The sequence below is a fragment of the Rhincodon typus genome, chromosome 32, assembly GCF_021869965.1.
Source record: "Rhincodon typus isolate 14 chromosome 32, sRhiTyp1.1, whole genome shotgun sequence".
Taxonomy (NCBI): Eukaryota; Metazoa; Chordata; class Chondrichthyes; order Orectolobiformes; family Rhincodontidae; genus Rhincodon; species Rhincodon typus.
The window spans coordinates 5,191,576-5,207,399 of NC_063363.1; the positions used below are offsets into that span (position 1 = coordinate 5,191,576).

At 39.1% G+C, this 15,824-nt stretch overlaps 1 protein-coding gene across 1 annotated transcript in view; it reads right to left on the reverse strand.

The window, feature by feature from the left end:
* Nucleotides 1-15,824, reverse strand: part of kmt2a (lysine (K)-specific methyltransferase 2A) — a 74,272-nt gene that overhangs the window by 32,047 nt on the left and 26,401 nt on the right. Inside the window, exons 4-9 of the mRNA XM_048615355.1 lie at nucleotides 15,103-15,280; nucleotides 9,433-9,658; nucleotides 8,786-8,850; nucleotides 7,230-7,598; nucleotides 5,299-5,375; nucleotides 709-837 (exon numbers count right to left, since the gene is read on the reverse strand). Coding sequence (XP_048471312.1) covers nucleotides 709-837; nucleotides 5,299-5,375; nucleotides 7,230-7,598; nucleotides 8,786-8,850; nucleotides 9,433-9,658; nucleotides 15,103-15,280 — 1,044 coding nt within the window. The remainder of the gene's footprint in view (nucleotides 1-708; nucleotides 838-5,298; nucleotides 5,376-7,229; nucleotides 7,599-8,785; nucleotides 8,851-9,432; nucleotides 9,659-15,102; nucleotides 15,281-15,824) is intronic.

Below are 15,824 nucleotides of genomic sequence, written 5' to 3' on the forward strand. Positions count from 1 at the left end.
GAAACGTCAGCCTTCCTGCTCCTCTGATGCTCCTTGGCCTGCTGTGTTCATCCAGCTCTACACCTTGTTGTCTCAGATTCTCCAGCATCTGCAGTTCCTAATATCTCTGAAAGAATATCCTACATACAGTTCTAGAAGTGGGTAGAATTTTGTAATGGATACTATTCAAGTCTCCCAATCTGCAGAGATTTCTTTGAAAGCAGCATTATTCTCCAATCCACCCCTCATTTCAGAAACACAGGTAAAACAGCATTAACAAGCCTGCTACTAAATCTCCATGGAAGTTTTCTGGGAGAATTATCAGTTCACAATGTACTGCACAGACAGGGAAAGACTCACTATACCTTCACGCAATAGACTTTGGAAGATTGAACATGGATGAAAAAATATTCTCTACATTGTCCGAGAACTCAGCCAAACTGTGCTTTGGAAAAAGAGTTAGATAGAAGTGGCGGGATTGAAAAACACAAAGGGAAAAGTCAATTCTTACTGCTCCAAGAACTCCCTTACACCAATGGAATGCCAGTGAACAGGTGCCTGGCTGTATGCAAGAAAAGAAATGGTATACAGGATGACTGACTAAGTTTCACAGTAACAGAAAGAAGGGTCAGAAATCAAATCAAAATTAAATTATACCCTCCTTATCCTCAACTAATATTTTCTATAGTTTATGTGACAGCTTAGCAATCCCAGCACTTTTTTTTCTACCTTGAAATCCACTCTGATCCTATGGACTCCATCTGCTAATGGTTTTTGTTTTCCACAGGTGACATTCGTCAAAGGGGTGAGCAGGTTCAGAGTACTGGGTTCAAACTTGCTGACAGCAATCACTTTATCCTAAAAACAAGAAACATAAAATAAATAAAGCTGTTGTTTGATGAAAAGCATTTGTCAGCAATTAGACAATACCTGCTCAAGCTATAGTTTTCAAAATCATAATATTTAACTGGCAGCACAGCATTGGAGATTAGCTTTCAAAAGTATATAACTTCTGCTAGAAATATGCAAGAAATATTGGTCGCCATATAAGTTACATTTTGTTCAGTTAAAATAATGCCATTTTTTAATTTCTCCATCACCATTTTCCCTGCCCTCACAGAGAGGGGTTGGAACTGACTCTAGAGGTTCAGCTGCTCAGATCAGCTAACTCAGGATGCAATTAGAATTACACTTGTGAACTTGTCTGTGCCATTTAGTATTACAATATTCAGCACCCCCTAAGGGAGCTTAGTGGCACTGAGCCAAGTTACTTGTTTGGGTGAGATGGTGGGGATCACAAGTAGAAAGTAAACAAAAAGAGCCTGCAAGTGCAATACTGCACTCTTCACATGAAGAATTCCACAAAGCTTTTGTCATGCTTCTGCAAATTATGTAACTGCTTTAGAATGAATGTTAGTCAAAAAAACTTCAATTGTCATCAAAACAGAACATCCACCTGAATGCACATTCTATAGAGAATTCAGACTTGACCAGACACTGCTTAAATATTCCACTTCAGCCTATTGTCCATCACAATAGTCCAGGTGGACTCGGGAGCTTCACATTAGTGAGCAATGGTGATATAAATTCACATCCTAAAGGAAGTAAGTTTCAAGCTGCTCAGGGTATTTAACCTAGTCCTATGAATGGAGGACTGGAAAATTCTCAAGAACAATGGCAAAAAGCCAATGGCAACTTGCTGGTTCTTGCGTCTCTGACCTCTCCTTAGAGCCTGCCCTATAAAGGGATTTAACCAAAGTTGGATTCACTCCAGTTACGTGCTCTCTAAGAAAAGGAAAGGATATCCCAATAGTTATTAATATAGATCTATTTGCCATATGGTTTCATTTTCCCTTTTCCTACCCACAGAGAAGTGCCGGGATTCCAAATGGCAAATGGTCAGAGGCAAGAATTAAACTGGGATGTCACAGTATGGGTAATTACAGGTACAAACCCACATAGTATCAGGCCACAGCGCAGCGTACAATAATGTTCCACAAAGAGGCTCTAAAGCAAAACACTAAATAAAAGAATTAAAATAAAACATTCTGAAGAACCCGAAATGTAAACTCTGCTTTGTCTCCACAGATAGTGCCAGACCCGCTGAGTTTTCCCAGCGATTTCTGCTTTTGTTTCAAATAAAGAATGGCACCAGAGCAAAGAAAAGTGACTTATGCTGCTGTAAGAAATGCCTGCAATAATCTTAAATTGGCAGGTACATTTCACTGCTATGTATACTGACACTCAGAGTATTAACAGCCTGGCATTAGTATCTACCCATATAATCACTTAATTTTATCAGGTATAGTGCATCTGTCATTACAAATCTGTGACTAACGCAGTGGAACCCACCTCCATTTATCAGACACAGCACAAACCAGCATTAGGTACCTTCCCAATAGGGATGGCGAATAATCAGACTATACATCTCAAAGTCAAACTAGTCAATAGCTAGTCACAACAGTGATGTATCGGGGTAGCTTTCATCATGTTCCCTTTCATGTTTTCTGAAAAAATAAACTTTAAATTCCTCTCTACCATACATGTGGTGACATTAATACTTTTCAGTCCTGATGGCAGCCTCAATACGAGAGACAGCATGAGCAGATACACTAGGTATGGCTGGTGAAAATTAGTGCTGGCCCTAACAATTACTTATGAAGCATCACTGGTAAAAGAACAAGGAGAACATCACAGTGCATGATTCAAGGGATTGTGGACAATATTGAAATCTATTATGGAGAAAATTTACTCTTCAATGGGAGGGTGTGTGTGCGCGTGCAGGGAAAAGAGGCAAATGAAGTCAACATCTTTAATAAAATGGTCCATAAAATGAGAAATAATTCTAATACACTCAGTGGCTTTACTCTTTGCAAAGAAGAATCGTAGTTTAATTCCTCATCTCTTACTCTCTTCTAGCCTTTTTCCTGTGTCTCACTAATGACATCCTTCTTTTATTACGTCCTTCTTTCATTTTCCACCCTGCATTTCTACCTCAGTTGAAAGCTCATGACTTGTATTGATTGTCTTTCACATTCCTTTGATCAGTGTCTGTTCTCATCTTTCTTCTGCCTGTTTCTCCTCTTACTTCCTTGCTTTTATTCTGTTCTCTTTCAGTCCTCCCTCAATAAAAATTTTGCATGAAGCAACCTAGCAGTCTAACGAGGTTTTATGTGAACATGCTGCAGCATAAAACTAGGAGGACATGTGTTCAAGCTCATCATCTTTCTCTTACAGTCCTGACATCAGTTGGGCCAAGCTGGAGGAGAAACTAGTCCTGAGGGAAGGAAAATCAGTCGGACAGCAAGTCAACCTTAGCCACACCTGTTTGCAGCCTGTCACAGCATCGTTGACAGACACCTGAAAGAAACTCGTCCTGATGAAAAGATGCTTGGTAAAATGGAGAATGCTATTTTAAAATGCTCGCGTCAGTTCTATTGCAATTCTCCTGCCCCATTACTTTTTTTAACAGCTGATTTGTGGTATGACAAACAACAGCCTAGGAATAAGTAACCATACAAAACCACTGTAGGAAAAATATGTTAGTATTATGTTTACAAACTGGGAAGATAGAGTATTTATAGCAACCCGTTCCTTTAGTATTAAACTAAGACCTTACGCAGGAGGGACTGCGGACAGGTTTCCTATTCAAGAATTTTGTGTCCCCATGCCTCTGATATTAAGATGCGTAAAAGCTGAACTGGGAAAGAACATCTAAGATCAGAGCATGCGTTGCACACATTAACTCTACCTGACTTATGAGAATTGAAGTCACATCAAATGAACTGAAAGCCCATACTGCACAGTCCTTTCCACTAGATTTAGATACATTTTGGGCCATTTCTGTGCCCTGCACCTGAAAAGTCTTCAGCATTTTTCCAGTAATGAAAGAAAGACAAGGTTTTACTTAGCAGGAGAATTAGAAGGGCCAACTTATTAGTCTAGTGAAAGCAACAATTATAATGGTACCTTTTTTTGAAAACATGGGGCGCCAGGTCCATCAGAAGAACAGATTGAAAAATTATAGGCACATTCACCATTGCTTCTCCATTATTATAAGAAAACCCGTGGGAAATAATCGTGCAATTTTTTTGATTATGGTCTGCCACAAAGAAAGACTTGGTTCTGGGAGAACACATTTGTGAAATTAGTCCCTACATAAATGTCATTTAATATCAAAGTTGGCCTCAGTTGCTCAAACAGGTAAAGGTCAACTTTAACACAGGAGTATATCCAATAGATCCAATCCACTCTGTCAACGAGTCTCGGCAAAAGCATCTTTTTGGGGTGCTACAACCGGTCTTAGACCCTTAGGCTAGAGCAGTGGAAAGAAAGTCAGTCAATCAGGAGCCTGTGATGCTCGCTATATTAAAACTAATGCACTTACCATCTGGGTTAAAGTGCACATTGCATACTGAAGACCCCCAGTCTAGCGGACCTGCACCTACATGTGTCAGCAAGTTAATTTCCCTTTAAAATCAGACAATTTCTACATGAATGAACTGATCATATAACACTAATGCCAGAAAATCTTGGCTCCCAAACTCTCTACAGCAAGATGGGCTAAGCAAGAAGCCCCATACATTGCTACCGGCATTAAGTGAAACGCTAAGGAGCATCAACCACTGGCTTCTTATGCATATTTTCTGAGCTGTCATTGGACAGCATGGATAGCTAGGAATCCTCTTTTGTCAGGGATCCATGTGTAACAGGAAGATCTTAATGAAAAGCGAAGTAGGGATAAGAAATGACTGAGATAAAAGGTGGGCAACTGAATAGGTTTTACAATTTTAGGGACCCGGGAGAGAACTCTACACAACACAAGCGGATTTTAGAAATGTAGGTGCACAGTTTAGGGGTATACCTGAATCACGACCCTGTTTGGTTACTTGTACTTGTTTTAACACTGAAAATTTGAGGCCACAAATACAACACACTGCCCTTTGCACACCAGAATTCCCAACACAATACAGAGCATCATGTGTTGAGAGTAAGAACTGTAAATTATAAAATCTAACCAGGACAAGGCAAAACAGATGCAACATTTTTGGCCTAGACATGAAGGGAGGTTCTAAGAAACCTGATGTGCAGTTCATCCAACGCAGAACAGCACAAGAAAAAGAAATAACACCAGATATCTGCAACCTATGGAAGCATCTTGGGCAAATGCAATCAGAAGATTTAAAACAGTGGCATGATTTTTTAATGTCATCAGAATGATAAAGGTTACCTAGGAGAACACGCATACACCAAAATGTGCTGGAGTTGTCCTTTAAGTAAGGTAGAATTAAAACGCTAAGATGAAAGTTTAAATCTCACCTTTTCTTTCGGCTTTTTAGTTTTTAACTGAACATTGAAACGAGCAGGGGCTTTCTTCTGCTTGTTCAGCTCTAGTGCTGGGGAAACAAAGATCTTTATTAAGCGACAAACCAAGATGAACCTTTCACTGACAACAGGTTCAGATTGTATGAGGCATTTTTTCCCTGAAATGCTTCAAATTCAGTAAAATCTGTTGTTACCTAGCCAAAAGGTACAGTAGCCCTTTAATTGTCTGAGAATGGACAGGGGCTTTGTGGTACCTTTAACAAAAGACATAGTGGACTGTTTCGATGGCTCGGTTAGTAAAGTATGCCACTTAGCCATACGGATCTGAAGGTCATAGGTCAACTCCCAGTCTCTGCTGATGTTTGCCAGTGCAGCATTTGGGGGATCTACAAATGTTCTCCATACTCTAGGAAAGGGATAGAAATCATGCAGGTCTCTGGCTTTTGGGTGCTATCCAGCAGCCATCTAGACACAATAAGCTGATTCAGCTGATGTCAGGACTTGGCTGTGATACCCCACGAGATTAACAGCCTATCATAATTTACCTTAAAGCTCAGTTATGGTAAAGTACTATTTGGGCAAGGTACCAAAGTAGTGCCTGTAGAACTGCCTGCATCAGAGGAAGGGAGATAGATGAAAACAGACATTACATAGTAAAGCTGGTAACTGCACCATTTTAGGTGGTAAGTGTGTACGCACCTTTGCTTTCCTAATTTTCTTATGGGGAAGGTTCCGGATATTATTAGGAAGAGGTCCCATGCAAGCTGTGGAAGTTAGGGAGCAGAGGTGGAAATAAGTAGCTAAGAAACCCCATAACACTCTCAAGAGAGACATTAGTTGAAGACTGGGAACAAAGTGCCTGCCTGCTCTCTTGAGTACATCTTAAGAATCCTTAACGAGAGGGGAAAGAAATAAAACAAATAAATTGGAATATGCATCATATATTTCAGGTGCTAGACACTAAACCGGCTGTAGAACAACGTAGAACCAATTCTAACAGTTTTATCTTGAGCTCATTAAACAGGAGTGCCACAGTTATTGAAATGGAAGACAACCCGGCCTGGTCTGAGGGAACAAACTGCTAGAAGTCAGGAGGTTCTCAAAATAACAACCCCAGCCACATACTAAAAGAAACTCTGCACAAAATATTTCCTGCATGGCATGCAAGCATTCCTTAAAACTTAGCGAAGAAAAATCTGTAACAACTATAGATTGGGCCATCTTGTAATAGCATTATTCAACACTATCAATAAATTCCCACCTGCAGCAAATGGACTGAGTCAAAGCATGAAAAGTAATAAGTCACAAAAGGCAGGGAAAAGAGACTTGTTGACAGATAAACGATGTGACACATTGAGATGACAATGCTTTAGAGGAAATAATAGAAACTGCAATTTAAATAAATCTTTAATCACAAAACTTTAGAATTTTCAGCACTTTTATACTGGAGTATTAATGACAATTGTCTTGTGACCTTGCAGAGGAAGAGACAATCAGTAATGTCAACCAGTTCCACGATTGAAGAGTTTGATTGGTAAATCTCAACACATGTTGTAGCAGTGATAAATCAGGTTGCAATGGCACCTGGTCTGGATTCCCCTCCTGCTTTTTCCAATGAGATCTTCAAACTTGCTGGGAACAATATACCTTTAACATCAAGATAGCAAAGAACTATATGCTTATTATACAACTGGAACGGGCATGAATGACAGCTAGGGAAGTGTCCTGTTAAGGTGAAAACCTGCACCCTGAAATAATGCAGTGCAATATTAATAATTACACCATTTTTTGCAAATGAGTAGATGCCTTAAAACAATGGCCAGAAGGAATTTTGTCACTTTCAAATTAAAATGTCACCCCTAATCGCAGAATGGAAGTTCATCCCAGTGACGTGCATGATAGTGGGAATGCCAAGTTCGGATTACCTGAGTCTGTTTGCAATGGCTGTTTTTTCTTAGGGTCATTCAGCCCAGGCTTGACTGATTCTTTCTTTAGTTGCACAGGTCCTGGCTGCTGAGGCAGGCTGAGGTCAGGTGGCTGAGGGGGCTGTTTGTTAGGTTTCCGGGTAGGTGAAACTATAGCTGTTTGTTGCCGGGCTTCAGAAGGTGGAGAGGAATTGTCTTCCTCAAACTGCTGGTCACTGTGTTGATGAGGAACCTGGTTAGTTTTCTGGGCATGCTCCTGCCCTTGTGAACCACCCTGGGGAGAGCTTTTATGGCTGAAGTCAGAATGCTGTTTGACTGCTGGAAGTTCCTTCTTCTCTTGTGTTTTTGTTTTCTTTTCCTTTTTCTTTACTAAGAACCAAAAGTTAGAACATATCAGTCATAATGAATAGGAACAATTCTCATCAAGCATAGCCCAATTACCACACTTCTCTCGATGGCAGTGACTCATAGATAGTTTAGTTCTATAGGAACCAACACAAATGGTCAACCCTATATCAGGGTGAGCTTCAGCCCACTGGTGAACAGTCAAAACTGGACTATTGTGAATATTCAATTTCCATGTGTGCTATTAAGGAAAGCAGATTTTTTTTTTGTTTAGAAACCTGTCTCTTAATGGGGAGCAAAGGCTGCTAGCTCCGATGTATGCTCCAAATAGTTCAGTGCTATATAGCTTATCCATGAGTCAAGAAGGGAGCATCACCCCAAAACATTGATTAAATAATTTGTACAGATGTACCTGGAAATCACACTGGCCACTACTATTCAATCTGCAGATATCTTAATAGCTGCTTAATTCCAAGTTCCTCCTGTTTTAAAGAAACCCACCAACTTAAGACATGCCCCAAAGCGATATGACAGGACAACTTAAGGACAGGGAGCCATTTAGATTAAATTCTAATCTGTTGTGAAAGTTTTTTTTAAAATGAATCTCAACATTTTAATAAGACAAATATAAACACATAGGAAGCATTAACTTCTTACTTCAACATTCCTAACATAACCTCTAAACTAGGAAATTCTTTAAGAAATGTATAATTTTAAGGGTAATGGAAAATCACTAGGCAAGCTTTACAGTGCCATTCAGCGGGGAACTAGGAACATAAGTGTCTATAATGAGGAGAATAAAATTACAAAGGGAGAGGATTCAGAGGAAATAAAACAGATTTTTACCTGTTAGACATATATATACTTTATCTCTCAGTATATCTTCATTTTTATAAATCAGCAAATAAGATGGCTCCTATCCTATTAGCAAAAATTTCATAGGGCACATTAAACACATTTAAAAATTCTGTTTGGGCGAGTTTTATTAAAAGGTCTATATACCATAATCACTGCTCTTTAAATCAATTAAATGCAGGTGAAGCATTTTGGCAAGTTTTGGACAGGTAAGCTAAGATGCTACTTCAGTAAGTCTTGATTTTCTATCTAGGCAGCAAGTGCAACTTTACAAAATTCACCTAAAGTGAAGTGCAGAAGCAGAACCAAGTGCAAATTAAAAAGCGCACAGCAGAGGGAAAACTGCAAGCACTCACCTTTAACTGGTTTTGGTGGAGGTGCTTTAGAAGGCATCCACTGGAGATTTTGACATTTCCGCATCCTGCATTCACAAGAAAATATGGAGTTGTTACAGATACAGTTGAAAAGAGAACAGATTAAAAAGAAACAAAAAAAGTTATAGAACACACATTACACTTTCAGGCACTGCACTTTGAACAGTTTAATATTATAGTTCTAATATTGAAGCACAAAGTTCGTGACAAAATTCCTCAACAGGAGAGCCTTCAAGGGGAACCAGTTAGAAAATCACACACATTGCAAACTCCATGCCCAATTCTATACATTTTTTTATGTTATCTTTCCTAAAGACAGGGACTGAGCAGCAGCACTGACAGGCCTCTAATAATTCATTCAAATGGCTGTTCCAGCGAGCCCAGATAAAACATATTGGGAAACTATTCAACTTGAAGAAGAAATCCCAGTAGAACTCAAGTTTGGGCTAAATCAATGTCCGCTTTCACTTTTGAGCTGTTCATTAAATTGGGATCAATAGAAGGAATTCCAATCGTCCCCAACCTAACCCAGTGTACCGGTTCAAATTGTCGCATTCCATCTGTTTTCTTGACGGAGATCAGTTACCCAAAGCTTGAACCTATCCAGCTGGTTATAAAGCCCCACTCACTTGCAGCATTGTTTCTTCACATTCCGACCACCAAACTTGGGTTTGTCCAAGCAGTTTGTACATTGGCCGCAGTCATCTGGTACCTGACAACCTGGACACTGCCCACACCTACGTGATCTCCTCCCTTTTCGAACGACTGGCTCCTGTGGCACCTTGTGCTTAGCAACTGGTTTAATTATTGGCGCAGGTGGTTCAGCATCCTCAGACCCAGCTACAGATGATTTATCTGTAATGCAAAGACAAGAGGTTTCAATATCTGTCATTTTCTTGGGCAACAGGGATTACATTTCTAGCATGGCAGAGACCTCCACAAATACAGGCATATTCCATACAGACTCTCAATTCCACAAAGGATCTATTTTAAATTCCAAATGTAAATGCTAGCCATCAAAAGGGAAGAAATGCTGTCATTTCATGTAATTTGTAAATATATACACACCAGTAAATGCAGACATAGGACATAATTCCTAATACATCATGCGGATAACTATCTGTACCCAGGCATAGATAGACAGACAGAATTTTGATGTCATCCACGTCCCCCAGAGTTGCCTTTGTGGTTTTGAGTTCTTATACCTCAGTTTTAATACTATAATCTATCCCAACAGCTCCAGGCCACAATTATACAAATTGAAAATCAAAAGCCAAATATGGAACTTACAACTTTCTTGGGTCTCTAGAACTTTCCACCTTACAGAATTTGATTCTCGGTGGAGAGCATATGCTCTCCAATGAAGAAGGTTCCTTATCAGAAAATGTTTAGAACAAAACCAGTCGCAGGAAGAACACTGACCAATTGTAACGAGTCAGGACTCTAATGGAAGGGCTGATTTAATTTCCCGTTGGCCCCAGAACTTGAAAAATTGTTGACTAGTCTTTCAAAACATTGTCAGCAAATTCACATGTACAGATGGGCTCTCACTTCATCTCCACTGTTTTCTACAGGTGGATTATGTCATATTTTCTTTACCTTCCATGTGAAACCGCTTGTTTAATGGTAAAGTCAGAGGTTATGCCAAATACATTAATTATAACTATTTTCCTTATACGTTATCACAGTATCATGACACCAAGTCTGACAAAATATCTATTTGATCAGTCTGCAAGAATGCCAGTTAGCTAGAATAACAGACTGTCGGGGGAAAACAGGGGCAGGAAATAAATTCAGTAACTATCACTAGAGAAAAAGTATTTAGGAAACTAATAGGGCTAAAATGCCACAGGACCCCTGGATCTGATAGGCTGCATCTCAAGATATTAAAGGAAATAGCTACAGCAATAGCTAATGCATTAGTAGTCATCGTCAGCATTCACTCACTAATCAATATGATTGTCCAGCTAGGAAATTCTGTGGTAGTAATTTTCCAAGAATCCTTACATTCTGGAAAAATTCTGCGGATTGGAAAGCTACCAATGTGACACCCCTATTCAAAAAGGGAAATAGATAAGGATTCTGCAGTGTCCCCATGCACAACTCCAGTCTATGTCCACATAAATTTTGTGCTGGTCAGACAGTCTTTAAGTTCACCAGCTGGCTACGTCACTATACAATTAGTCTAGGTCTCTGGATTACTAGTCCTGAGACATTACCACTATATCACAGTCTTCGCTACTGAAATGTAAGATTCAGAAGGGCATTATGGGGTAGATGCAGAGATAACGCTTCTCGTTGTGGCAGAATCCAATCAGAGAATAGAAGGAATTTCTTCCCTAAACACGGTCAATAGCTTTGGGAATTCTCCTTCTGAGAACAGTGGAAGCTGTGCTACTGAATACACTCACGGCTGAGTTACAAAGATTTTTAATCCAAGGATCACGGAAGGAAGAAGGGAAAGTGGAGTTGAAACCACATTAATTTCGGCCGTCGTTTTATTGAATGCATCAGAGTTAAGTGGAAGAGGTTCAAGGGGCCAAACAGCCGACACCTGCTTCAATTTCTCATGACCGTATGAAAAGTTGCACTGTGTTCATTATAACTCCACATATTAAACCACTAAGTCAGTCAGGTACAACTTCATTCAAGTTTAACTGTCTGCACAGGTATAAGTAAAGGCCACGTTTTTACAAGTCAGACAGGCACTTAAAACTCCAAACTCTACATTGTCAAGGCTTTAGAAAAAAAAACTCCTATTGTAACATATCAGCATGGGTTTGAAAACTTAATTTGGAATTTCCCATCTTCAGTATTAGTCAACTGACAAATACAAGCACACAAAACATCACTATAATGAAGAGTGCATAACAAAACACAGATTAGATATGTAACTTGCCTGGTCAGAACTGAAGTTGGGTTTCAACAACCTATTATCTTTACTACCACAAAGATCATTTCAGTTCCTGAAATGACCCAAGCTTTCTATACAGTTTTACTCATTATAAAAGTTGAATACACTTTCTGGTAACAGCATTCAGTCTTTCAGATTTTGACACACACTTGGCAAGCCTAAGCTTGCTCACATTATAATTTTCCGTTGCAAGGAATGCAAACTGGCTAAGTTAGGAAGTAGTGGTTATGCACACAGAAATTATTTGACAGGCTAGAGGGCCCAGTACTAACAAAGCTCTGTAACGGTCATTACGATGTGACAATCATTCAGTCTATAGTTACGGCATCCGATTTGGTAAAACAGGACTACACTTGGTCATGCGCCAAGAAACCACCAGGTGACTAACTGTAAACATAAGTCATACTCAGTGCTGTCCTCAGACTGATTTATCCTCAGTCTTCCAGGAATCAATACAAGAGTGTCTCTGGACTCAAAACACTAACTCTGCTTTCTTCCTACTGATGCTGCCATTCCTACTGTGTTTCACCAGTAATCTCTGTTTTGTTTCAGATCTCCATCATCTGCAGTTCTTTGTTTTATTTTATCAATACAAAGGATACTAGCTCAACTTTAAAAACATATGCCAGATCTTTGATGTCAAATAATTATCACATTTTCTTTTACGGAGATGGGAGAGAGAATTGCAGGCCATTTGGGAGTGAAATTAGACAATACTTTTTCACCAGTGAAAATATGGAGCCGTGCCCTAGAAGGTTGCGGACACTTGGAGTCATTTGAAACTTCAAGGCTGAGCTTGACGGGCTTCGCTAGCTAAGGTTATCCAGGGACAGAGCGCCAGAACAAGCAAATGGGAGCTGTGGTTTAGGTTAAACAGCCACAAACAAAATACACTCAAATACTGGGTTTCGACATTAAAATGGAACATGCTAAAATGGTGCAACTTTTTGAGCAAACTGCCCACTTAGTCCTGTTTTAACCAAAGGACCATGGAATATATTTGGGTATAGCTGGGTACTGTGACAAGGGTGGGGATCAGTAACAGTAGGTCCAGGCTATATGGATGACTAGCACAGGTGAATATGTCCTGCTCCTTCCTATTTGCTAAAAGGATGCAAATGACATAACAGAGCCAGATCTGAAAGAAAAGACAAGGGTAGTAAGAAACAAAAACAGAAGTTGCTGGAAAAGCTCAGCAGGTCTGGCAGCATCCATGAAGAAAAATCAGTTAACATTTCGGATCCGGTGACCCTTCCTCAGAAGCCTGAACCATTCCGAGGAAGGATCACCGGACCCAAAACATTAACTCTGATTTTTTTCTTCTTGGATGCTGCCAGACCTGCTGAGCTTTTTTAGCAACTTCTGTTTTTGTTCCCAATTTACAGCATCCGCAGAGATAGTAGCAACTGCAGATGCTGGAGAATCTGAGATAACAAGGTGTAGAGCTGGATGAACACAGCAGGCCAAGCAGCATCAGAGGAGCAGGAAGGCTGACGTTTCGGGCCTAGACCCTTCTTCAGAAATGAAGAAATCATTGTACTGAGATTAAAATCTACAAAACAAATCTATTTCTTGAGTGAGAATGCAATTCAACTGCATTACTGTGCAGTTAAAGTTCGTGTTTCTGAATCAGTGATTGCATTTCTATTTAGCTCTTTGTTTCAGAGTGCTTGGTTTGGCAACTCAGACATATTAATAAAGAACAATAAAATTGACAATAGTGGTGAAAATGTTCAGAAAACAAGCAAATGGATGCTGTGATAACATTTTTTTATGATAGTTTATTGTTTAATTGTGGCTTTGACAACTCCTGATTATAGCACTGTTCTTTCAATAGCTTGTTTCTTACTAAATAAAAACCAAAAGAACTGCAGATGCTGTAATAACAAGGTGTAGGGCTGGATGAACACAGCAGGCCAAGCGGCATTAGAGGAGCAGGAAAGCTGACGTTTCGGGTCTGGACCCTTCCTCTACCAATGAGACGGTATTAGCCTTACAAACAATACCATGACTTAATCAAATGTTACTGGCATAAATCAAGGCTTTTTTTGGGGCATACTCCAAAGATTACATTATAGATTAGGATACTTTCGTACTCTCAATTTAGTGCCATTGTGAAGCAATCCGAGATTCAGGCAACACCAGGTTAGGATTATGGATTCAGATTCAAGACCTGACCTAAATCCTGAGTGAACCAGAAAGCTAGCCCTTGGAGGTAGCAAAATCATACCTTTTCCTGAACATGGTTTGAAGCTTCAGTGCAGTACTGAACCTGGTTTACCAAAAGTCTTGGGCACTTTCTAAACCCAATAAACTTCAATTTTTTTTTTTTTTTAAATAAAGAGCAGGAATTCCCTCCTTTCTTTATTTTAAATATTTAATTGTTGAAACAAATAGGGAACAGCTCACACTTCCTGGTAAGGCCGTTACAGTTCCAACCAGGCAATGTAAAAATTTTCTTTTTCCTCCCTAACTGACGCCACAACTGCAAAACAGATTTAAATCAATAGGAGTTGTAAGCAAAACTGTTGATGCTGGTCACTATGTAACTGGTACATGGTGATTCACTATTATCTCGTTTTAATACTTGGGCACTTATCAGATAAAAAATTTAAACTTAATGTAACAATCAATCAGCAAATCATGTATTGGCTGTCATTATCATAGACTCTGTACTGATCAAGCAAGGTTGCTCCCGCAAGAACGTGCAACATTTTCCCAAGAGGGAATAACCAGGGCTTTTTTATTATTAAAAGTAAAACTGTAATGTTAATGCCTCTTCTAATATTGCTCATAATGCACTAAAACAAATAAATGTGAGACTTTCTGAAAACAAACTGTAACAATGTGGTTTCTGTCCAATTAATATGAGCAATACTTAAACAGTTGAGTGTTTTATGGATGAACATTTTCACAGGTTCAATCTAAAACTTTGCCCAGGAAGGTGTGAGATGAGCAGTCTGTTATACCATATTTTAGTCACTAAATTCATATACAGGTTCAAATGCAGACACAGGTAACAATGTTTCACTCATTGAGGTTTCCTAGACAATTGGGTTTATTAACTTTATTCATTTGTTCTGGTTAGCCAAATACAACCAAAACAGAATATTATTAATTCAATGCATCAAAGATACAAAATCAATGGTTCATAATTTACCTCATGCATCCTGGACCGAAGTTCCAAATTAAGACAACTTCATGAATTTTCAGATGATATTTTTGGAAGTTTATACAGACTTCAACTTTAAAACCTGGAGTAGTTGAACCAGAGTGTTTTCATTTCAAAAAAGCCTTTTTGCTCTCAAATAAGATAAAACGATTTCACCCCAGGATGTTAAAATCCCACCTCAATTTCAGCGAACAAGAGTTTAAGTTTGCCTACCGTCATTCCCCATTGAAGACAGTATCTTCTCACGCTCTTCCCATGGCAAGGCACTCAGGGTAGGCATGTCATCAGGGAACACAGCCCTCTTCCGACCTAGGGCAACAGCAGCCCGCCTGCAAACATGCTTTATACGAGGCCCTCGTATTGATGCTTCTGAAGAATCACTTTCTTGACCCTGATACAATTATAAACAAATTGGGACACATCAATTTTCAGATAGAGAAGTAAAAAAGGCCCAAGTTTCCCATCCATTGCATTTGTAAGTCTTAGCGAGAGTAATTACCTAAAATAAATATATGCAAGAACTACCTTATTCTTGGAAGTCAAGCACTGTTGACAATGTTCATTAACAGTTTTAATTACACAATAAAGACATACCACAACACCAAAGTAATCAACCAATCTTAATCTCTGGAGCAATGAAGAATACAATAATTCGCATCAACTAGGTTCATATGCACAGTAGCACAATTACTGAAACAACAAGCTTTATAAAATTGACACTAGAGACCAAACCCAAGAGCATATTCTAGTTGAATTTAATAAATTTATGGGAAACAAATTAATGAAGAGTCATTAAACTCTTCAGGATTATATTCAAATAATTATTGAATAAAAATAAGTGAGGACCAATAAGTCAGCAAGGTGCCCAAGTAGAGAGACATTTTTCCTCATCAGATAAAGACTGGTACTTAAAATTGGATGATAGTTCTGTAACT